The sequence below is a fragment of the Giraffa tippelskirchi genome, chromosome 10, assembly GCF_054371585.1.
Source record: "Giraffa tippelskirchi isolate mGirTip1 chromosome 10, T2T-mGirTip1v1.2.pri, whole genome shotgun sequence".
Lineage (NCBI taxonomy): Eukaryota > Metazoa > Chordata > Mammalia > Artiodactyla > Giraffidae > Giraffa > Giraffa tippelskirchi.
In genome coordinates, this window is record NC_137284.1 from 89458266 (window position 1) to 89483817 (window position 25552).

General features: G+C 34.6%; 1 protein-coding gene across 44 annotated transcripts in view; it reads right to left on the minus strand.

The window, feature by feature from the left end:
* Nucleotides 1-25552, minus strand: part of PHTF2 (putative homeodomain transcription factor 2) — a 199719-nt gene that overhangs the window by 69624 nt on the left and 104543 nt on the right. For 33 of the 44 annotated variants that reach the window (XR_014067191.1, XR_014067194.1, XR_014067197.1 and 30 more), the window contains 7 exons: nucleotides 23714-23869; nucleotides 17815-18033; nucleotides 10252-10380; nucleotides 8517-8789; nucleotides 8156-8287; nucleotides 5866-5952; nucleotides 1057-1212 (listed from right to left, as the gene is read on the minus strand). Coding sequence is in view for 37 of the 44 variants with exons in the window: in XM_081535746.1 (XP_081391872.1) it covers nucleotides 1057-1212; nucleotides 5866-5952; nucleotides 8156-8287; nucleotides 8517-8789; nucleotides 10252-10380; nucleotides 17815-18033; nucleotides 23714-23869 (1152 nt within the window). In the remaining 7 variants the exon portion in view is untranslated. The remainder of the gene's footprint in view (nucleotides 1-1056; nucleotides 1213-5865; nucleotides 5953-8155; nucleotides 8288-8516; nucleotides 8790-10251; nucleotides 10381-17814; nucleotides 18034-23713; nucleotides 23870-25552) is intronic. The other 11 variants (XR_014067193.1, XR_014067192.1, XM_081535749.1 and 8 more) reach the window with 2 other exon arrangements.

A 25552-nucleotide genomic window follows, 5' to 3' on the forward strand; every position in this document is an offset into this window, starting at 1 on the left:
TATAGGTGATATTAATATTCTTCTTCATACTTAACTATATATTCCTAACTTCTTACAGCAAATATTTTATAATAAGAAAATAATATTTTTTTAACTTTTCAAATGTAACTAAAAGCTGAAAGAAGGAAAACTGGGTTTCATTATTTAAAATGTGAAACACTTTAGTCCCAGATCCAAATCAACACAGAAAATAAACTATAACTGCTGCTGCTGCTGCTAAGTCGCTTCAGTCGTGTCCGACTCTGTGCAACCCCATAGACGGCAGCCCACCAGGCTCCGCCGTCCCTGGGATTCTCCAGGCAAGAATACTGGAGTGGGTTGCCATTTCCTTCTCCAGTGCATGAAAGGGAAAAGTGAAAGTGAAGTCGCTCAAAGTCGTGTCCGACTCTTAGCGACCCCATGGACTGCAGCCTACCAGGCTTCTCCGTCCATGGGATTTTCCAGGCAAGAGTACTGGAGTGGGGTGCCATTGCCTTCTCCAAAACAATAACTAGAGTAAAGTAAATCAGTTGGTTTGTTTCCTACTTTCCCTTTTCCCTCTAACTGATTTGGTTTGACAGGGTTACCAATTTTTAAAAATCAAACTATTCCTGACAAAAGTACTCAACAAGTTCACTAGAAATAAGTTTGTTTAAATAATTCCTATGAAATAAGGAAAATGTTTTTTTTTTAATTTATACAAAATAAAGTTAAGCATCAAAATCATTAGCCTTTACACTTTCTATTGAATAAAATTTTATGCTTATTCAAATATGGCTCTGCTACACTGCAATGCAAACATATCCCAACAATGGTTTAAAATCCATCATTTCTACAAATGGTATTTCCTGCTTATCAAATGAAAATGGGACACAGAAACAATAGCTTAGACTTGAAATGTGTATCAAGGCAGAACACTGAAGAAAGTTTTGTGTGCTACCAAATTTCAAGTTTTGCTCTGCAACATAAATGGTCTTAACAGAGGTTCCTGAAAAATTCTGAAGTAAATGAAAACTTTTTATTTTAACATGTAGGTATCACACATTAATTTAAAACATAATAAACATGAATTCTCACCTGTTCAGTAAGTAATATTGAGGTATTGCTATATTTTTTACTTGTTTCTGATCCAAGGGTAACAAATCTTAGAAGAAAAAGTGTTAACGAGATGCACCAGATTACCAGTTCCCAATTGTAGTGACAATCAAGGAAGATCTCATGTACATGAAGCAACTAAAAATGCAAGGAAAAGGCAATATGAAGAAGAATGGGATTCAAAAATGTCTTCTTTAAAAGAAAGTAAAATTTTACTTCATACAGATAGATCATTGATATAGTGTTACATTTTTCAAACATTCGACATTTCTTAGGAAATATTTCAAGCACATGAAAGGTACCGAGTATGATGTAATCAAAACCCATATATTTACTTTCATTAAATCTTAATATCTTGCAATATTTTTTAATTTTCAAAAATAGAAAAGACTCAAAGGAAGCCCCTTTAAACTTTTCCTTTCATCATTCCCCTTCCTCTCCACCCCTCTGTAAGGGTAATGAATTTTGCATTTACCTTTTCCACTCAGCTTTTATAGTTTAGCTAGGTATTTATGCTTATACTATGTTATGTTATATATATGTTGGAATGTGTATAAATGCTATCACATTGACCTTATCATTCTTCAATTTGCTTTTTATTCTATTGGATTTTGTTTTCAAAGTTTATCCATGATTCATTAAGCTCAAATTTATTCATTCTAACTACTGCAAGGTACTACAGTAAAAGAATCAACCACAGTGGATTTGCCTACTCTACCAATTAACATTCACTGGGTTGCCAATTTCCTCATTGCAAACTATGTTGCAATAAATATTCTCTTACGCCTCTCCTGGTCTTCTTCTGTACATGTAAGACCTTCTTGAGGAGTTAATATCCAGGAGTAAAACTGCTGAAGCCTTGGATAGTCACACATTCAGTGTTAGCAGATATTACAAATTTGTCTCTGAAAACAATTGTGCCAATTTATACTCTCAGCAGTGGATCAGAGTTCCCTTTGCCTTCATATCTGTCCAAACTGGGTATTATTCAACTTCTTAACACCCGCCATTCTAGTGGGTGTAAATTGTTCTCTTATTTTTTTCCATTTACTTTTCTATATTACTTAGGGAGGATGAGTATGTTTTATGTGCTTACTGGTCACTGGGTTTCCTCTTGTCTAAGTTATCTTTTTAAATTTGGTATCTAACTTTTTCTATTAGGTTGTCTGTTTTTATTGATTTGTTGAAGTTATTTATTTATTGTGAATAATAAAGCTATTTAAACCATGTATTTTGCCAGTATTTTTTCACAGACTCTCTTTTGTCACTTGTGGTGCTTTTTTAATACTTAATTTTTAGGGAGAGGCAGGAGAGAAGAATATATAAGAGACTGAACGTATCAGGTAAAGTCTAAAACATTTAGTCTGGCCCTTTACAGAGGAAGTTTGTTGATTTCTGACTTACAGAAACAAAACTGATTCTTTTATATTGAGGTTATATCCATTTTTGTTGCTCTTGCACTTCTAAAAAAAATGCGTCATGTTTTAAATAATTTGTCTGGAAAGTTACTAGAATATTGTACATAGACATCCATACAGTCTATGTTTTTTTGTTTTTTTTTCCAATCTTTACACAATTTCTTTCTTTACCCTATCTTCACTGGTTAGTACCTTCCTTAACTAGAAGTGATAAAGAGGGCACCCATCTCATTCCTGATTTTAAAGTATCTTGAAGATAATAAATATCATATGTACAATGTTTGCTCCAGTTTTTGAAAGATTTTTATCAAATTAAGAACAGTACTTTTCAGTCACTGTATTATGAATCTCCCAACGAAATTTACCCATTTGTTTTCCGTATCTATTGAGATGATCAGATGATTTCTCCTTTAATCAACTAAAGGAGTTCAAACTAGATAACTGGGTTTTCTAAAGTTGAAAACCTTTGCATCCAAGGGACAGGCTGTCTAGGTTATGGCATATTTACTGTTATTAACTGCTGGCTTCATCTTCTGAGTATTTCTGCATCTAAGCTGGTTCACTGTTTCCTGTGTTCATACTGTCTCTCTGATTTGGTAACAAAGTTACATGAAGTACATAAAATGAGTTTGGGGAATATTCCCTTTTTCTACTCTCTAGATCTTTTGCGTAGGATTAGGATTACTTGTTTATTAAAATATTTGGCAAAATTCATCTGTAAAAATCACATGGGTCTTGGGGATTTTTGTTGGTAGCAGATTTTCAAACTACTGAATCAATACTGCTGTATGGCTACAGGGTCTTCTCAGCTCTTCAGTTAGTTTTTGAGTCAGTTTTAATTAATATTTCTACAAAACTGTCCACAGAAGCTTTTAACTTTAATGACGTTAATATATACTACTATTCTTTTTTTAAAAACTTCTCAACTATTTCAGTTTAATACTGTGAGTTTTATTTTTAAATACTATTATCTATAAGTATGTTTTGAAATTTCCAATTGCATGGTTTTCTTTTTGCTGTCATAGTTTTCTACTTTAATTGTATGTAACTAGAAGTCTGTATGGTATCAGTTGAGAATCATTTTGTCACCTAGTACATGGGAAAGTCTAATAAACTGTTCTGTCTGAAAAGAGTACGTATTGTCCAATTTCAGAATAAAATTTTAACTGTCTTGTTTAGATACATGTCTTCATATTTTTGTCTGCTTCATCATTTATGAAGGAAATGTGTTCAAAGCTCCCAATGTGGCATTTTGCCAATTCCTCACTACAGTGCTATTGATTTAGGCTGTATATAGATAAGAGTGAAGTTATGTGGTAACACACGTACAATTTTAGAATTGTTAGATCTTCCTAACAATTCTTCAAACTTTTTGTCAGGTTTCTCTTTATCCCAGTAACACATCTTAGATAACAGTCTATTTCATTTGCTATTAATGTTACTTCACCAGCTTTCTCTTGGCTAGTATTTATCTGCAATGTGTTTTTCTATCTTTTTACATTTAAAACTTGACAATGTTATTATGTTCCATGTGTCTTGCTGACAGAAATTTTATGTTCATTAGAGATAAAAATACTGCAGAATGTACTTCAGGAACATGGAAATAAAACCTTGAAGAAAAGACTGAAATTCAACAAGCAATTGTGAGTAAAGAAACCAGTCTTCTTCCTTTTGATTGTGTTAAGATTTTTCTGTTTTTGGTGTTCTGCAGTATCTCTACTGCAGTATCTCTATAATGTATCCAAGTGTCAATTTGTTTTTATTGTGGCTTGTTGTTCTTCTTGTCCTTCCTAAACCTGAAAATTAATGTCTTCTACTAATTCAGAAAAACTCATAAGTCATCATCTCTCCAAATATTGCTCTCTCTGCTTTCAACATGAAATTCCTATTAGATATATATTAGATCTCCTTTTCACATTTCCATCTCTTCATCTCTGTTCTATATTCTGGGTAATTTCTTCCATCTCCCAGCTCACCAATTATCTTTGTCTTCAATTTGCTGTTTCTTCTGTTTGTTGTGTTTTTAATGTCAGTGACTTTTCTTTTTTTAACTTCTATGAAGCAATGCTTGGGTATTTTTCAAATCTATCTGTTCTTTTTTTAACAGTGTTATCTACATCTTCAGTCATTTTAAACAAGCTTATAGTTTCTATCTGATCAGATCTGAAGTTGCTGGAGATGTACTCCAGCTGTGTGTTAATTTGTTGACTCACTCATGTTAGAAAGTTTTTTCATGTGTTCTGAGACCTGAAAGGGCTTTAACTGTGCAAATTCTGTGAGTATTAGGGTTGATGTTATATCCCCAAGAACAGTCTTGGTTTAGCTTCTTTCAGGTATCCAGGAGTCTAGGATCTTGTTATATTAACTTCTTGACACAGTGGCTACAAGACAAGATCTGTAATGAACCCTGAACCTGTATTAAAAGCTGACCTACATTTATATATTCTTAGGAGAGACTTTCTCTGCCTCCTTGGCCAGAATCCTGGCAAAACTGACCAAGCTTCCTTATTGCCTTCCTGTGCTGTTGGGCAGACTTTTTCTTATTGCACCTTTTCACTGAGACTATAGGCCTTTGAGGATTCTGGCTTTGTAGCGTATGTATAAGTTGGTACAGCAGATCAAGGCCTCATCTCCTGTCCTCAAATGGGCGTAAAATCTCAAGTCTCTCACATACTAACACCAACAAGGCACTTCAACCTAACATTAACATATATACTTAACTGCTCTGTTTTTCACTGTTATCCTCATTTTTGGCCCCTTACTGTGTTATAAAGTGAAATATATAAGCAATATGTATATTTATAAAACACCTCACTTATACATATTAAGATGCTGGTCCCCCCCCCGGGATTGTATCATGTTTTAAACCAGAGGAATTTTCAGGTAATCTAGCATGTTTTATTACTTGAAATGGAAGTTTGAATTTCACAGCATAGAGTATATCCTGAGATACTTTTATGCTTCCTGACTAATCTTGGTCAGTGAGAATTCTTTTTTCAGAGATGAGGCAGTTAAGTCACAGTGATAATTCAGGTATAAAATAAAAGTTAATATTAAATGTAAATAAAGCAGATATCATGGAAAATAGTCTGAAAAATTTCATAACTCTAGACACTCATCAGTTTGTTTTGGGAAATAAAGGTGAATTGTAGACAAAAACTAATTATTTTATGTTCAATTAATAGACACCTGAAAATTAGTCACTGTTCATCATGTAAATAAGTAAGATGCATTTACTTATTCTACTGAAAAAAATAAACTGTAAAAATTCAATTTCAAATTACTTATTACTTTGTTTATTATTAGAAAGCCTTGGAAGTTGAGTATTTGTAGGTCTGATTATCTAAGTTCTACACAGGATAAGTTAACTCACCTGGGCACAACAGATAAATACAACTGAGATAGTCAACAAGAAAGCAGATGAAACTATGACATCAACTGATCGCTGAGGACCTCGACGCTGGGGGGAAAAAAGTGAAAACTTTTAAATATATTTACTAATAGCAGCTAATTCCATGCTTTCAATTAAGGTACTGATCCATCACTGCACATTGACCATAGTTTATGACATTGAAAATATACCTAATTTGTGAGATGAATTTTAATTATAAACTGTTACTATTGCTTGAGGATTTGCAACACAATGAAAAATGATGAGTATACAGCCTAGAATTTGTAGAAGGATAACTCCCAAATGTTCCATTTTGTCAAACACTAACCATTTATTCAACAGGTTTTTTGAACACCTGCTCAGAATGAGGGACAGTGCTAAATGCTGGAAATATAGTAGAGAACAAAACAGACAAGGAGTCAAACATCAAGCTCATAGAGACAGATATACTTGCAAGTTGTGATGAGAGCTATGAAGGAAAAGGTATAGAACGCTTTCAGAACATTGGTGACGAGTTTGGTATAAATATCACTTCCTTCCAGAGATCTTCTCAGGCCCATATTCCTAACTCCCAGAAAGACTGTGTAGGCCTGGGAAGATCTCCCCAAGGAAGTGATATGTACATCAAAGTAGGGTGCAGTAGCATGATGGCACACGGCAGTGTTATTGGTAGAAGGAAAAGCAAGTGCAAGAGTATAAAACAGACGAGATCACAGTACATTCAAAGCACTGAAGCAGTGTAGTCTGGCTGGAATGCAGGGAGGAAAGTATTTCAAAACGAGACAAGAGGGACAGGCTATCTGCAGGAGCTGAGTCACAAAGGGCATTAAAAGCCCTGTTAAGATTTGGTTCTACATCCTAAGATCAATGGAGAATTTTCAGAAAGTTTTAAGAATATGGTAAAATTTACATTTACATTGCTACCTCTGGTAGCAAACTGAGAAAATTATTAAAAGGAGCAAACAGGATTGCTGAGAGGCCATACAGGACGTAACTGCAGTAATCCAATACAGGAGATAATTGGTGTCTATAATTAGGGTGGGGAAATAAAAACAGAGAGAGAGAAGTAAATGGATTTGAGATACATTTTGGAAGCAGAAAGGGTGGGAATTGGTGATAAACTGAATGTTGGAAATGCAAGAGAGGAAGTCAGTACTCAGGATAACTCCTAGACCTGGGGTTACATGTTTCTCTCACTGAAGAATGAGCTCCTAATGGCAGGGAGTTTCAGCTCATCAATAGTGAATGGCACATGGTTAACATTAAATGAATGTTTATTGACTAAAATAATCAATGCATAAAAGAATGTAATACCTGCTCAGGGATGATAAGGAGAGCAAATTTTAGGTGGCTTCTCACTAAGGTAACAAGGATCATATCCATCGTTCCAGCGGTGTCACAGTGAGAAAAAACAATCTACACTGATCTGTGGCATCACCCAATGAAGACTAACTTAGCTGAATTTAACAAGTTAAATAAACAGCATAATGAATTTTTTTAAACAGAAGTGTAGACAAATAATGCAAAATTTTTCTACTTTTTCCTTGTTACCTCAAAATAAAAGTCATTAAAGATCTAAGCATGTCAGAGGATAGTTGGCTTTTAGGTCAATTTTATTAAGCTATGATTACTCCATACACAATGAAATTCATTGCTATGCAACAAAGAAATAATCCTCAGAAGAAATGTTTTCCTAAAACTAATTCAGATGTTTCCCATTTCCCTCCTGAGCTTTTATATTTTAATTCCATAATTAGGAAAGTTATTTTAAAAGATTAAAGGAAAAGAATGGCATGAAAAGGATGGCTTAGAATTGGAAGCTAAAGTTTTCAAATAGTAATAGGCCACCTCAATGAGGCAGCTCATTGACAGATTTTTTTCTTTTTAATTTCCTTTTTTAAGCAGTGGGCTCCCTCTGCTGGCTTGTGATATAGTCATTCTATTGTAGAAACAAAATTTTTATTCTAGCTTTTGAATGAGTAGTAGTAGTTGGTGAGATTTATGAAGTAAGATAAATTTAGGACAATCTGATCTTGAATTATCTACCTAAAATGCATTTAAGCCTTTTGGACTTCAGATGTTTTACTGTAAAGAACCAGTTTAACATTTTGAATTTCTGCATATGGATCAAAATGAATACTAGACGTGGCCACATAGCACCATGTGAGTACAAATCTGACTATAAATCTAGACATACATACATACTGACAAAGAACTGGAAATATGAGAGGGAGCCAGCACGTTAAGAGTACTTTCATCACTACCATTCTACCTTAAGATAGGATCGGAGAGAGAGCCACATTTTTATATTCTGTACTTTCTTCAATCGGAAATGGGGAACCTCAGATTTTCGAGCCCTCCTTGCCGATGTTAAATGTCCAAAGAGTTTTGCAAAAAGTAATCGCTAAAAAAGATTAAAATAAAAATTAATTTTCAAGTAGATTACCACATAAAAACAAAAATTAACAAAATAGAAGTTATTAAGGTTTTATTTGGTTAACTACTATAAAAACAAAATGGGGAAATAATTAGCATGTCAAAATGATTTAATGAAACACTAAAATGCTTCAGGAATACCGTGAATATTATGAAAAGGATAAAATTCTCTATTGAGACGTCCATATTATACCCACCTGTTTATAAGTTCTTTCTGCTACACAGAGCAAAAAAAAGAAAATCCACACAAGAGACACACGAACCACAAAACTTATTATAACCATAGAAAGAACTATAACATCTTCATTAGAACCAAATGCAATCACATAAAGTTCTGAAGCAGAATGTGCTGTGAGTTGATCCAAGTCAGTAGCTTGGGAGAGTCGGAAAACAAACGGAGTTAAACCCAGGATTAGAGAGATCGCATTTCCAAAAATCTGGTAGCCTATTCCTGGTATATGGCTGTTTACCTTTATAGAGAGAGAGAGAGAGAAATAAAAGGACACAAATTTTAACTACAGTAAAATTAATTCCTAATGAAGCATTACTTTATTTATAGTAATAGGAAACTACTGTTAAAATATATCAGTTTTAATACCTGAATAATGAAATTTAAATTTACTCAAAGTTTGAGAACCTATTACACATAAAATATAAGTCAATATTTTTCAGTTTTTAAAAACAGTTCATTATCAGATCTCTAATTCATTAAGTAGATGCAAAAGGATTTCCTTACCTGGTCTTAACCTGGATCTTGAAGAAAAAAAATTCTACTTATCTCATTATTTAAAAATTTAGAAATATTTACAAATATTAGAATACTGAAAAGAATGAGGAGATCTTGTATCCACTTAAATCCAGTTACAGAAAAAAATCTAGAATTTATACTTTATGTTCTTCTTCAAAGAGTTCACAATACAAATGGATAATCTCCTTAAACTGTAAAACTACTTTCTTATATAAGAAAGTATACATATATATTGTTTTCTGAAACCATTTCAGAACAGAGAATATGCTAGAGGGGTAAAAATTAAATAAGAGTGAGGGAAAAAGGGGCAGGGGAATTATAAGAAAAAAAAGGAATTTGAAAATTAAATAATGGAAAATATAGAATTGGCAGAACTAGGAGGGATTTTAAAAATCATCCAGCTACCTTTTTTATCATCATATTGCGTAGTATGTAAAAATTCACAAATAAGGTACAGAGTATTAACTAGATGCAAGTTTTTGGAGACTCCTTGTCAATAGCTTTTCATAGCTCACATGGAGATATGTAATAGGAAGTAGCTCAGTTTCTGAAACCAGTTCTTTTAATTCCTGTTCTACATAAAAGTGTGCACAACAGTTCTACTCAGCAACACACAAGAAATTTAAAATTGCAAGTTAAATCACGCCTAGCTGTACATGAGAATTAGGCAAAATTTTAAAAGTAGTAATGATATAACAAAAGAAATAATAGAAACTGAGTTTAAATCTGTAGGATCTGTATTCTACATCTTCAAGTGACTTAAGGTTCTTTTACCATTAGTTGCATTACTCTGGTATATTTAAGAGGCAAGCATCAATAGAAATTTTCCAGTTTGAATTCTCTTTTTTAATGTTTTGGGTAGTAATAAATAAATGAACTGGGATAAAGGATACAGAAAAATGTTTTCATTAACACTTGTATATACCTAGCAGCTCCTAAATTTGATCCACTGAAAGCAAAAAAAAATAACATAAAAGAAAATTTTAAACCATCAAGGTCTATTCTTGATCAGAAAATGAAAAGCACCAACAAATGAGAGTGTTTTGGTGACAAACCACTCAAATACAAGGAACTTTTTTTTTCAGGTTGAAGAAATGAGGTGAGTAGGTTGTAAATATAACACTTCAGTAATCATTTACTATATTAATAATCACTATCTAAACAAATAAAATTTAAAAACTCACTCTGTTCATTATCATTCCACTGATTTCAAGGACAGACATATCTGCTTTCTTGCAGTCATTGCCTTCCCATACGATAGCACTTATTTTTTCTAATCCCGGGTGGGAACTATGGAGCCAGGGCAAATGACTCTATAAAAAATAAGCAGAAATTGGTGAGTATATTAACAGCATTTCAAAATAAAATGTGTGTGTGTATATATATATCTATACCCACACAATTTTATCTATATACACTAAAAAATAGAAACTGGTGAATGCATTTATATTTATAGAACAGATATATGTATCTATACAAAGCTCTCTCATGTACAATTTCAAGGACACTAAAATTCTAGTTAGCATATACATGGAACATGTAGCATAAGAAATTACAGTTATAAAAATGCATATAAGTTAAGAACTTTCAGAACCTATACTAGGGCAACTTATTGTTCAAAAATACTCTAAAATTTGTCAGCAAAGGCACTTAGTTGTCAATCTGTTTACATAACTTCTAATATACTAGTGTTCAAAGACAAATGTGCATCAAATTCATATTACTAATTATTCATATTACTGACTGTTCAACTTATGCATGTCTGATACGGAAGAAAATGATCGCTGAGATTTGAACCTTTCTGAAAGACTAAACAGTGATACAATCTCATTCAGAAAGACATACACTTACCCTTAATACTTTATTTAGTTACTTTTCTGATTTTTTTAAATCTAGCCTTTCTCCAAAGGATCCGTTTAACTTTTCCTTCGGAGCAAGTATTGCAAACTGAAGCACACAGAATTAGAAGTATTCATAGAACTAGAAGTATTCCCCCAAGTAAAATAAAGTATCTCTCAAAGTTTCATGGAATAGAAAATGGTAGAAAGAAAAGCTGAAAGCTTTAATACAAACAAAATCATATACTTAATGTTTATTTTGTTTGTTTGTTTCAGATCTATAATTAAAAGAATAAAACTTGAAAATAGGATAGTTGAGAGTTAAAGATAGCAACACAATAAAACACTAATCTTTACATTATCAGATATCAATAGAAATAACACAAAAAGACTGGTCCCTCCCCCCAAAAAAGATTAGTTACAGAATGAGATACAATTGATATTTTTAATCTTATATTATTTCTAAGTTATTTTAATAACATATTTCATTGAAAGAACTTCTAACAATGAACAAAAGAACCTACTTTAAAATATTCTTTGGCAGATAAAAATGTGATTGAAATATGATAAAGATATGCTTCTGTAGACTTAAGAAATATATTTTCCTCTGGAAGAAGTAAAGTTGCACTGATTCATTTCAATTAAAGGTATAAAAAGTAACATAATAATATGCAAGAAAATATGGGAACTTATTATTCTGACCTCATACATTAATTTTCTTTATGTAAAGCTAATATAGCACATTTACTGTGCACAGAGGGAAAAAAGTGATGAATAATTATACAGGCAAACCATAATGCCAGTAGTCATGCTACTGGCAAAGCCCTTTTATGTGTAGTTATTCGGCTACCAAGACGGTTCCTCTGAAAATTTATCTATTCCAAAAACAGAGTATCTTAATATACATTAACCTTCATAGTATATATTTCACTACTGGAGAACCTTAAGAGCTATGTGATACTAACAGGAGTTATTCAATATCCACTTAATTCCTCAAACTGTATTTTATAATTTATCCCCAAACAAAATAGAAACAATTTACACTAAAACGTCAAAATTTCCCTGAAACTATAATAATTATGAAAAATGATGAAACAAAAAAGCCTGGAACAAGTATGAGAAGCTGAATGGAAAGAGTGTTAAACTACAGAGGTTAAAGCATCCATATACATGCTCCTTTTTTTTAAACTCTCAGTCTGTAACAATGCATTATATGAAGTAAGATATATAATACCAAGAATGTCCATCTAGAAAAAGAAATGGGAAATCAAAAAATTCTTCACTCTAATTCTAAAAGTACTCATTTTGCTCAGGTATCTTCTAACTAGCATTTGATAGCATTTTCCTATTTCTAGAAAAGAAAAAGGCAAGAGCATAGAAAGCAACTAAAACCTGGAGAATTTTAAAAGGATTAAAAGATAGAGGAATGTGTGTGTGCATGTGTAATGTACTCAAAGAACAGTCTTATTGAAATATACACTGCCTTTGGTACATGAAAGATTTTTTTAAAGTCTCAGAGAAAACATAAGAGCAAATCATTCCATTTTACAGCTTCATCAGATAACAGGTTCTTCTTAGCTATGTTTTTCAAGCTAAAGTTTAGAACTCATTCAATGCTTCTTGTTATCCTTATCAAAATCTCAATTGCTTTGCTCCCTGTTCATTCAAAGCTTTCTTGAAGTTTCCACCTCTGGGAACTATAGCAGTTAAAGTATGGCTTTACCCACTGAAAAATGAACTTCACTTGAATGTGTCTTTGTCACTGTTTGGTCACTAAGTTGTGCCAACTCTTTGCGACCCCATGAACTGTAGCCTGTCAGGCTCTTCTATCCATGGGATTTCCCAGGCAAGAATACTAGGGTGGGTTGCCATTTCCTTCTTCATGCGATCTTCCAGACACAAGGACCAAAACCATGTCTCCAGCATTGGCAGGTGGATTCTTTATTACTGAGCCACCAGGGAAGCCCCCGGAATGTACCTTTATATTATATACTCATCCATGGCTACAAAATAAAAATTTTCTCTTTTAGAAATGTTTCAGTAACTATTTATCACGAAAATAAAATAAAACTACATATTTGGTGACACACTGACTAGAACACACTGACTGAAATCCTCAGCACTTCTTCATGGGGAGGAATTTTCCAGTCTTTATCGTAGGCAGAAAAGGGTCCTCCAAACCTTATACAGATCTTAGCCAGACAAACAAACAAAAAGGCAGCTTTTCATTAAAGGGAGCTAATTTCAGCTAAAACTGAAAATATGAGCTTGTTTTTAGAAGCCTGAGAATACAAAATGCATGTGAAATTGTCTTAAATCAAAAAGCAAAACCACTGTAAACCTAGAATACCGTAACTAATATGTAGAGAAAAACAGTAAAAAAATTTTTATCTTACCAAAAAAAGGAAAAAAGAGATATAATAGATTTAGGACCAAAATTTATTCTCTAGAGCATTCATTACAACAAAATTTTTAATCATTTAAGAAAGGTCTACTTAGCACCTTTTGAAAATTTTTGTTTCATTATTTCACTCAAGTAATATTAAGCACCTACTATGTACCAAGTGCTGTGTGATTCAACAATGAGCAAAACAACACGTGGTCCCTAGCTCTGTGCCACTTATGCGGTTGCTGAGTAAAGAGCTCACAGGCATTTTCATAAACCTAAAATCCAGTTATTATCCTCAGTGACTTAGATGAATATACAGGTGACTCATCCATCACCCTTTTCCCATGCATTGTTCACTGTTTTTTTTTTTTTCCACTTAAATTCAAGAGATCTTCAGCTAGTCCCATGACCACACCCTGGACCTTGTCACCACACAGAAATGCCTACTTCTGAAATGAGTCTCTAACCACAATCTTTCATCTTACCAGACAGGAAAGATTCCTCAAACCTTCAATTTCAAACACACTTTTCCTTGAACACACGTATTCTTCAACCTTTCGGTCTCTTCTTCTTATTTCCTTCTCAATTTAACGTGTCTAGATTCTTACCATATCCATTATTTTAACCAGCATAGCATCCCCTTTCCTGTCCCTTGAATACAACTACTTGGCACCTACACTGTGTGACTCGGGGTGCATTATTTGATTCTGAGCCTTCATCTCATTTATGAAACAAAAAACAAACTACACTGACATAGATCGTGGAGATTATACAAGACAATGCATCTAGATTACTTTGCACAATAGATGATATATAGGGTAAATGCTTATTAAATCTGTTATTATAATTATTACAACCATATTCTAGAGAATATCATACAACTGTGTAAAGCTGTTATTTTTCAGTCGCTAAGTCATGTCCGACTCTTTGTGACCCCATGGACTACAGAACACCAGGCTCCTCTATCCTCCACTATAACCCAGAGTTTGCTCAAATTCAAGTCCAGTGAGTCGGTGATGCTATCTAATCACCTCATCCTATGCCACCTCCTTCTCCTTTTGCCTTCAATCTTTCCCAGCGTCAGGATCTTTGCAAATGAGTCAACTCTTTGCATCAGGTGGCCAAAGTATTGGAGGTTCAGCTTCAGCACTAGTCCTTCCAATCAATATTCAGAGTTGATTTCCTTTAGGATTGACTGGTCGGATCTCCTTGCAGTCCAAGGGACTCTCAAGAGTCTTCTCCAACACCACAGTTCAAAAGCATCAATTCTTTTCGCTCAGCCTTCTTTATGGTCCAACTCTCACATCTGTACACGACTACTGGAAAACCCAAAGCTTTGACTACACACGCCTTTGTCAGCAAAGTGATACCTCTGCTTTTAATATGCTGTCTAGGTTTGTCATAGCTCTCCTTCCAAGAAGCAAGCGTCTTTTTTTAATTTCATGGCTGCAGTCACCATTGGCTGTGATTTTGGAGCTCAAGAAAATAAACCCCATCACTGCTTCCACTTTCCCCCCTTCTCTTTGCCATAAGTGATGGGACCAGATGCCATGATCTCAGTTTTATTTAATGTTGAATTTTAAGCCAGCTTTTTCACTATCCTCTTTCACCTTCATCAAGATGCTCTTTAGTTCCTCTTCATTTTCTGCCATTAGGGTGGTATCATTTGCATATCTGAGGTTGTTGATATTTCTCCTTGCAATCTTGATTCCAGTTTTTGAGTTATCCAGCACGGCATTTTGCATGATGTACTCTGCATATATATTAAATAAGCAAGTGACAACATACAGCCTTGATGTACTCCTTTCCCAATTTGGAAAATCGTATGTTCTATGTCCAGTTCTATCTGTTGCTTCTTGACCCACATACAGGTTTCTCAGGAGGCAGGTATGGTGGTCTGGTATTCTCATCTCTTTAAGAATTTTCCATAGTTTGTTGAGATCTACCCAGTCAAAAGCTTTAGCATAGTCAAGAAGCAGAAATAGATGTTTTTTCTGGAATGCCCTTGCTTTCTTCATGATCCAATGAATGCTGGCAATTTGATCTCTGGTTCCTCTTCCTTTTCTAAATCCAGCTTGTACATCTAGAAGTTCTCGGTTCACATACTATTGAAGCCTAGCTTGAAGGATTTTGAGTATTTTCTTGCTAGCAAGTGAAATGAATGCAACTGTATGATAGTTTGAACATTCTTTGGCATTGCCCTTCTTTGGGATTGGAATGAAACCTGACTTTTCCAGTCCTGTGGCCACTGCTGAGTTTTCCAGATTTGTTGGCATATTCAGTGCAGCACTTTAACAGCATCGTCTTGTAGGATTTTTAACAGCTCACCTAGAAATCCAGGACTTCTACCAGCTTTGTTAGTAGTAATGCTTCCTAAGGCTCACTTTACTTCACACTCCAGGATTTCCAGTTCTATGTGAGTGACCACACCATCGTAGTTATCTGGGCCATTAAGATCTTTTTTGTACAATTCTTCTATGTACTCTCAATCTCTTCTGCTTCTGTTTGGTTCTTACCATTTCTGCCCTTTATGGTGTCCATCCTTGCATGAAATGTTCCCTTGATATTTCCAATTTTCTTGAAGAGATCTCTAGGCTTTTCTATTATATTGTTTTCCTCTATTTCTTTGCACTCCTTAAGACTCTCTCTCTCCTTCCTATTATCTGGAATTCTGCATTCAGTTTGGTATACCTCTCCCTTTCTCCCTTTTCTTTTGCTTCTCTTCTTTGCTCAGCTATCTATAACGCCTCCTCAGACAACCACTTTGTCTTCCCACATTTCTTTGGGATGATTTTGGTTACAGCCTCCTGTATAATGTTATGAACTTCCATCCGTAGTTCTTCAGGCACTCTAACAGATCTAATCCCTTGAATCTATTCATCACCTTCACTGCATAATCATAAGGGATTTGATTTAGGTCATACCTGAATGGTTTTCTCCACTTTCTTCAATTTAAGCCTAAACTGTGCAATAAGGAGCTCATGATTGGAGTCACAGTCAGCTCCAGATCTTGTTTTTGCTGACTATATATAGTTTCTCCATCTTCAGGTACCAAGAACATAATCAATCTGACTTCGGTATTGGCCATCTGGTGATGTCCATGTGTAGAATCATCTCTTGGGTTGTTGGAAAAGGGTATTTGCTATGACCAGCATGTTCTCTTGACAAAATCTGTCAGCCTTTGCCTTGCTTCATTTTACCAAGGTAAAACTTGCTTCTCTGAGTATCTCTTGACTTCCTACTTAACATCTTTTTTTGGTGTTAGTTCTAGAAGGTGTTGTAAGTCTTCATATAACTAGTCAACTTCAGCTTCTTCAGCATCAGTGGCTGGAGCACAGACTTGAATTACTGTAATGTTGAATGGTTTGCTTTGGAAAATATGTAAAATGGGAAGCTGCAAATTCATAGTTTTAGATTCCAGCTAAACCAAGATTCCACTCAACCAAGTAGGAGTGCGACTCTTTTAATGTGTTATATGGCTTGAACACAAATAAACATATACTCTCTCCCCACCACCTCCATTTCCCATAAATGATAATGCCAAGCCTTCACCACTATCCACAAGCTCCTCATCCTATCATCTCACTTCTTTACTATTAAGAGACCATCTGGCCTCCAGCACTTCAAAGAATAGGGATCATGCAGTAACTGTCATGGTCTGATTTGCTTCAGGCACTCTTCCTCCCCTGCCTGTTTCAGCAGAGGATGTGTTCCTTGTCCTGTTGGAGGCCAGGCTTCCTAAGTATGCCTTTTCTCCAGAACCCTAAGAAACCAAAACTGTACCAATCCCCCCCTGTTTTTCTCCTATGCACGTAAGTGCTCTCCCAGCTTCACATCTAGCTGCTGGGGACCAAAACATTCCTTCCCTTTCTCCAACTTGTCAGGGTTGTGCTTCTTCTTTTTTCTTTTTAAGTATTTATTTATTTAGCTGCATCAGGTCTTAGTTGCAGTACACTGGATCTTCTCATAGTAATTATATGTTGAAATGATAATATTTTGAATATACTGGGTTAAACAAAACATATTTAAACTAATTTTACCTTTTTAAATGTTTTTAAATGAGACTACCAGAAAATTTTAAATTATGTATGTAACTCATTGTATTTCTGTTGGATAGCATTACTACAGGCACTTTGAATTAGAAATCTGATATTCGTGAGGTGTAGATTTGTGAATTATAATCTTATACGTGTGTGGAATTAAGGTCACAGGTATAGATGAATCTGACCATGAAGTATGCTTAGTGAGAAAAGGACTAATACATCTAAAGTACAATCTGACTTAGAAAATTCTGTTTACCAATAATTTCTCAGAAACGTATGTTTGCAAGGTGATTGACAATCACTATATAAATACTGAGATTCTATGTTCCTATGAAGCCAGATCACAGGTCACGTAAAAATAAAAATATAGGAACATTATTTTAATTGAATGTAAGTTTTCTCTCATCTCTGTAAAATGTACATACATTCAAAGGAGCCGGACCAACAGCCCCACATAATCCAACACTGTAAACCAACCTGATGAAAAGGGTCGTCTCTATATTCTTTTTTCACACATGGATTAATTTGAGGATTTTCCACATCTGTCTCACTGGTACAAGATGATCGGCATTCTGCACAATGTAACAAGTCTTCCCATAATACATCTTCTGTTTCAGATTCTGGCCTTGTGCTCTCAGAATCCTGTCTGGAACTTGAACAGCGAGAGCTGCAACTAGTACCCGATTTAGGGGCATCCTGAAATCAAGATATTCTTTGACATTAATACAATTTATGTACCCTTTCCAACTCAATGGATTTTATCAGAAACATATATTGCTACTTTTTTACTAAAACAACAAACACACTGCCAAATGACAGTGAAATAAACAGCAAAACATTAAAATACATATTACTTTTTAAGGAGTAACAAAATTTTCTCATATCAAAATGTGATTTTACATCTCAGCTCTAGTATTATTTTGCAGGCAAAAGCTGTGCCTGTTTTCTCTTAAACTTTATATGAAGTTCAGAATTCAAAGACTAGCCTAAATCTATATGGACGGCATAGTCAGTGAATACTAACCCCCTTTAACTTATGTATTTAATGGAGTTCTTTTTTTACTCGTCTTTTTTTTTTTTTTAAGCAACAATAGGTTTCATGTATCTACTGCTTTCGTTTTTCAAACAGAAGTTCAATAAATTGATATAAAATTAACAAATACTCTATACCAGGAAGATAACTGCCAATTTAAGTTTTTTAGATGTGTGCTGTACTTAGTCATGTCTGACTCTTTGCGACCCCATGGACTATAGCCTGCCAGGCTCCTCTGTTCATGGGATTCTCCAGTCAAGAATACAGGGGGTAGGTTGGTAGGTTGCCATGCTCTCCTCCAGGGGATCTTCCCAACCCAGGGATCGAACTCAGGTCTCCTGCACTGCAGGCAGATTCGTTACCATCTGAGCCACCAGGCAAACCCAAGAATACTGGAGTGGGTAGCCTATCCCTTCTCCAGGGGAACTTCCTGAACCAGGAATTGAACCAGGGTCTCCTGGATTGCAGGCGGATTCTTTGCCAGCTGAGCTACCCAGGAAGCCCCAGGCTTTTTAGATAATCTATGGTAAAAAAAAAAAAAAAAAAAAAAGTGAAAAACTAAAAGGCAAAAGTTAAATAATTTCTCATCAATATACTTTTCCACTAGGAGTTTTTTCAAATAAAAAATAAATATCTTTGAGTAAAATTTTAATTTAAATTAATTCAAAATAACTTCCTAAGTAATGGTAATAGCCATCCTTACAGTCAAGTACGCTGCAATTTTTGGATTTGTTTTTACCCATCCTCTGTCGGTAAGATTGTCAATTTTACTTGCAAATGTTTTATATTTATTCCTCTCTTTGCCATGTTACCACAATAGTTCAGATTTCATCATTCACTCTTTATTTGCTGTAAGACCTTCCTTACTGACCCCTATCTGAAAGGCCTTTCCCTATTTCTAGATTAATCTTCCCACAGTGCAGCTGCTCTTTCATTCCTCAGACTAAAATCTTTCTATGGCTTCTCACATTCCTTCAACCTGCATGCTTGTCTTTGAAAGTGCTACTTTGGACCCTGTTGTCTACTTCTCCTACAGCGACACTGGGCTACTCCCTAGCCCCTCAACACAGCTTGCTCTTTGCCACTCTACCCTCTAAGCATGTTCCTAGCACTTACTGTTAATCCTACTCTCCATTAAAGTCTACTCTACAAAGTATCAGGAAAATACCATCTCTACCCTTTCTAGCCGTCTTACATTGTTTCTGAATCATCTACCAATGGAGAATAAAACTATCTACCTACCTTAAAGAGATACTGAAAATTAAATGAGCTCTGTGGCTTTTAATGCAAACCTAGTACAAAACAGGGGCTCGAAAAATGTTAGTTTAAAGCTACTCTCTACCCATGGCTGATTCATGTCAATGTATGGCAAAAACCACTACAATATTGTAAAGTAATTAGCCTCCAATTAAAATAAATAAATTAAAAAAAATAAATAAATAAAGCTACTCTCTATTTAAAGCAATCATTTTGTCCCTAAAGCAAGTTATTTTTTTTTATGTTCATTTAATGACAAATTTTGAATTGTTTTCTGGCATCTGAAATTTGTCTGTGTTAATTAAATGTTCATGTAGTTCATATTCTCAAATATATCATATCTCTTAAATATACTATAAGTCCATAAAAGACAGAAACCAAACACTTTTTTTTTTGCCATCATTAGCACAAGCAACAAATATCTTAAATAAATTATATATATTATTGATAACTAATTTACTGATACTAGGATGGGATACCATAAACATAAATATAGTGTACTGATAAAGAGTATTTATGGGAGGAGCATTGTTTGCTGCTGCTGCTGCTGCTAAGTTGCTTCAGTCATGTCCGACTCTGTGCGACCCCACAGACGGCAGCCCACCAGGCTTCCCTGTCCCTGAGATTCTCCAGGCAAGAATACTGGAGTGGGCTGCCATTTCCTTCTCCAATGCATGCATGTATGCTAAGTCGCTTCAGTCGTGTTCAACTTTGTGTGACCCCGTGGACAGCAGCCCATCAGGCCCCCCCCGTCCCTGGGATTCTCCAGGCAAGAATACTGGAGTAGGCTGCCATTTCCTTCTCCAATGCATGCATGCATGCTAAGTCACTTCAGTCATTTCCGACTCTGTGCGACCCCTTGGACAGCAGCCCACTAGGCTCCTCTGTCCATGGGATTCTCCAGGCAAGAATACTGGAGTGGGTTGCCATTTCCTTCTCCGCATTGTTTGAGAGAGAAGTAAAAATTTTCCAGAAGAGCTGAGTAGGAAAATGAATAAAGAAAGAAAAAAGCATAAAAATAAGTCAACTTTGTTTTAAGACATACACTCCCAAAATACTTCAGACTCAGTAATGTCAACCAGAATATTTGAAACATAAGCTGTTTTCATTAGATAGGAAGACACACTGTACTAAGTAATCAGTAATTGCTAAATCAAAATTTTTTATGAAACTAGATTATCTGTAACTAATTTCTGATGCAGACTTGCTAACCAGATACAAATATAAGTAATAAGATTAAAGGCCTGATAACTATTTAAGTGAAACTAATGGGTGATTTCAGGGATTAAAAAAAAATGTATAGGTAATTCTTAATAAATGTATTTCATCAAATATTCATTGATAAGTGGGTCATTTCACAAATGTAAAATCTAAAAATTACCTATAATTGCTTACATTTCAAACAGAATTTTACCTGAAATATTTAGGTGGTTAATGGCCATTTTAAATTTCACTACAAATTGCTGAATTAAGCCTAAAAGTAGGAAATTTTAGAACTGAAGAAAATAGCTCAGTGGGTCATTTAATATGGTTTGCTTTGCTCATCTCAAATCTTTAGACTGGTAGTTTCAATTGAGGATACAATCATATTAAGAAAGACTATTTATTTGAACTGAAATAGTTGAAGGGAATAAGCATTTATAACATAAATGCTTTGTGCCAGGCAATTATGCATAATCTTGTTTAAACCTAACAATCTGATGAGGCCAGTCTCCTCCTCTCCCCACTGTACAGAAGCAGAAACTGAGACTCCCGTAAGTTAAACAATTTTTCCAAAGTCACTTAAGAAGTCTGACTCCAAGCCCACTGTTTCTTCATTATGCTTCCCATCATCAGATGAAAAGCTAATTCACAACAGGAAATAAAAACCGAGACACTTGCAGAGTTAAACAAAGCAAGACAGAGCTAAGAAATAGTACAAATGCTTAAAATAAGCTACCAATTACCCAGGACATCTCCTATATCCCAGATAACCAAGTAAATTCCACCACCATCTTCCCAATAAGAGACTGGAAGAGACCCATCAGACATAGTAGATATTAACAGCAGAAACAGATAAGGAACCAGGGTAGGGAGTTGAGGGGTAAGAGACAGGAGGGTTAAGTCAAAGTCCAAGATACTGAATGGCAAGATCACACCTCATCCCCAACCCCCTTGGTGCCAAACACCATGACAGCATGGTATAGTACCTACCACTCCCATGCCACCAGAAGACTGGATGATTTCTTCCTGAAAAACAAAATGCCCCTAAGAAGTATATGTACAGATGTTAACATCTGGGAGGCTTACAACAAATGCCTGAGTCCCTGAAAAGTACTCTTACAGTGAGGCCCATCAGTCCTGCTCCTGCAGAAAATGTTTCCCCAAATGATTTCTTTGTGCCTCACCCTAAAAGAAAACAGTATTACCAGTGATTTGAAAAGTACAGCAATAACTACATATAGATGCAAAACAACACTATAAATCCTGTTTGAATTTTACTTATTCAAAGGAGGCTTTGTTTTGCTTTTTTAATAAAAAATAAGAACAACTTTTCAGTTGGTTTGACGTGAGTAAAAAATTTTGAAATACAGCTTTTTAAATATCCTCTCGTCTCAAGTTCCTCACTTCACAGATGAAGAATTTGAAGATCTGATTTTATTTTTAATGTAATCTTTTACATCACTTTTAAAAGATTTAAAACAACAACCAATGCCTACTTGCTAATTCTCAGCCTTACTTAGCTTGGAATCTGGAAGATTTGAAGAAAGATTTATTTAAAAGTTAAGATTAGCAGAATAATGTTCTGTCCTTCAAGAATCTCAATATCGGGACTTCCCTGGTTGTCCAGTGGCTAAGACCCCCAGCTCCCAATCCAGGGGGCCCGAGTTCAATCCCTGACAAAGAAAACAGATCTCTCATGTGGTAACTAAGACCTGGCGTAGCCAAATAAATAAGTAGTTTAAAAAAAAAAAAAAGAATCTCAATATTTCAAAATACAGCTGCAAATCAAGAAAAGTAAAGATTATGGGTAAAGAAAAGTAACTTTAAAGCCAAATATTTTATTGTATAGGAGAGTGGAGACATCTTTTTATAGGAGGTTCTGAATCCTTTCCAGGACTGACAGACTTTCACCTGTTTATAGACTAAGACTATGAATTTCACAAGCGTGGTTATCTGGCTTAGGAACAGGAGACGGAACATCAGTTGTGGGTGAAGAGGCAATGAGCAGACACACTGACATTAAGTGTCTTTCTAATGGCAGCCACTAACAGAAGAAACAGCCATAGTTCATGAGAAAGATTAACTAGAGACAGACTCACAAAGAAAAGTATAAAAAGAACAAGTAACTCCTCTAATCTTAAAATTCTTAAGGTTTTTATATTACAACATAGCATAATATTAGATTTTTCAGAAGTCTGACTCTAAACCATCAAGAAAAAAATATATTCTAATATAGTACAAAAAGAGCAGAAGGTAACATTCATCAGAAAGTGACAACAGGAGTAATTCATGTGCCCTGAAGAAAGACAATGTTCTATCCTTAAGAAAATGTGAAAATACAACTGAATGAAAGAATCCTTTTCTATTGAAATAGTTTCCAGAGATATGACAAAATCAAGAGAGGTAATAAAGTTGGAAAAAAGGTTTAAAGAAAAACACACATTAATAAAGAAATATAGAGTTAAAGAAGAAAAAGGAATTGAATTTTATAGTCTGGGCAATGTAACTGGTGACAGTGACATGGAGGAAGTCACTCAGAATAGTAACACTGCTATAATTTAGAACTCGTAAAGCCTTTCCAAATTGTGGAAGTCTAACCCGGGAGTTCACAGATTGTCTCTCCAGAGTGCTCTTTAAAAGAAAACAACAAACTGGATGAATGAATCCTCAGAGATGATGCACAAAGTGAATAAAAGTGTGTGGCTATCTATATGTGAAATATATAAATCTAAAAGTACTCTTCTATAAATCCAGATCATGTAACAGTAAGATATTGAGACTGACAGGAGATATTTATTTCAGTAATATATTCAATTGCTGAAAGAAGTTTTAAGTTAAAAACATATAGGTACATATGTACAGATATAAGGCCAAAGTAAATACCTCATTAAGGTAATGTTTCTTATAATGGTGTGACTTTCTATTCCGAAGAATGCTCTCAGAAGTCCTGTCTGCATGACGTCGCAATGGGTATCCTGTTTCTGGACCTTCTTCACTGGAGACTTCATCAGAGACATTTGTTACTGTCCTTTGGGTATCCTAAATTAGGAGTATGCAAAGAGGATCACTGGTAATTTCTGACTAAATCTGTAGCTTTAAAACTGCAAAATTTTAAGTTATACATACATATATATACATACCTTCAGATACCTCTAAAAATTTCAAAGTAACTGATTAATACCACCTGATTTTCTAAAAAACGTCTTAAAACAGTGACTTTGGTAACGTTCTTTTTTTTTTTTCCATTTTATTTTATTTTTTCTAGTTGAAAGCTGATTTTATTTATTTATTTTTTTTAATAAATTTATTTATTTTAGTTGGGGGCTAATTACTTTACAATATTGTAATAGTTTTTGCCATACATTGACATGAATCAGCCATGGGTTTACATGTGTTCCCCTTCCTGGACCCCCCACCCACCTCCCTCCCCATCCCATCCCTCTGGGTCATACCATTGCCCTGGCCCTGAGCCCTTGTCTCATGCATCGAACATGGAATGGTGTTCTGTTTCACATATGATAATATACATGTTTCAATGCTATTCTCCCAGAACGTCCCACCCTCACCTTCTCCCTCAGAGTCCATAAAATTGTTCTACGCATCTGTGTCTCTTATTCTGTCTTGCATATAGGGTTATCGTTACCATCTTTCAAATTCCATATATATGCATTAGTATACTGTATTGGTGTTTTTCTTTCTGGCTTACTTCACTCTGTAAAATGGGCTCCAGTTTCATCCATCTCAGTAGAGTAACTCAACAGTCACTTACCAAATATTGTCTTATGATGTTTTTGTTCAATAGATCTGAAATGGCTTATAAAATTATGAGAACATAAAATAGTATAAAAGTAGAAAAGAGACCCTTTAAAAGAAGCTGAGAGACCTAAAATGAATTTACTATTTTTACAAACCAAAAATGCCATAAAACCAGCCCTGATTTAATAATGGTTTACAAGGCAAGAGGAGGTGATTGGTAGCCAAATGAAACACATATCAGACAGACAACATCATGTACACATTAAGACACCCAGATTTCAGAAATTCTGAAACCAAGAGACTTCAGAACAGATATTTTATTGATACTTTCATGTTCCTCTTATAGAATGTCAGTAGGTAATACATACCTGGAAATGTTTGAAAACTGCATGACTAAAAACTTTGTTGAGACATGCTAGTGATGTGAAGCTCACATTACCAGTGAGTTAAATGCCTCAAAAATCTAAAATTACAGTAAGGGACTCTATCTTACTGCCACTCCATGATATTTATTATATAGCTACAGGTACTGAAAATATATGTACTGTCAAGCAATAACACATACTTTACTCAAATAGAGAATCCTCTTTTCTTCATTTACTATTCCTCAATACTCACATTCATGCTTATATTTCTAAATGTAACTAAGTATTATCTTTTAATTTGACCACATTTTTTTCTCTGTAACAGCTTTAAAGGAAAAAAAATTATTTAACCAAAAAACTTCAGGGAAATGAAGAGAAAGAAGATATTTATATTAGGCTATGTTACAATAAACCTAGGGTTTCTTTTAGAAAAGTAAATAAACAATTATTATCCTTAAGTATTTTCTCTGTAAGAATTTTAAAAATCAAAACAAATGTGCTGACACCAAAGGTCACAAAGGTACAAAAAACAAAGTTAAGATTTTCCTATAGAGAACATTAAAGGAAAACCAGGGTCCTAGGTTAAGCTTTTAGATTAACA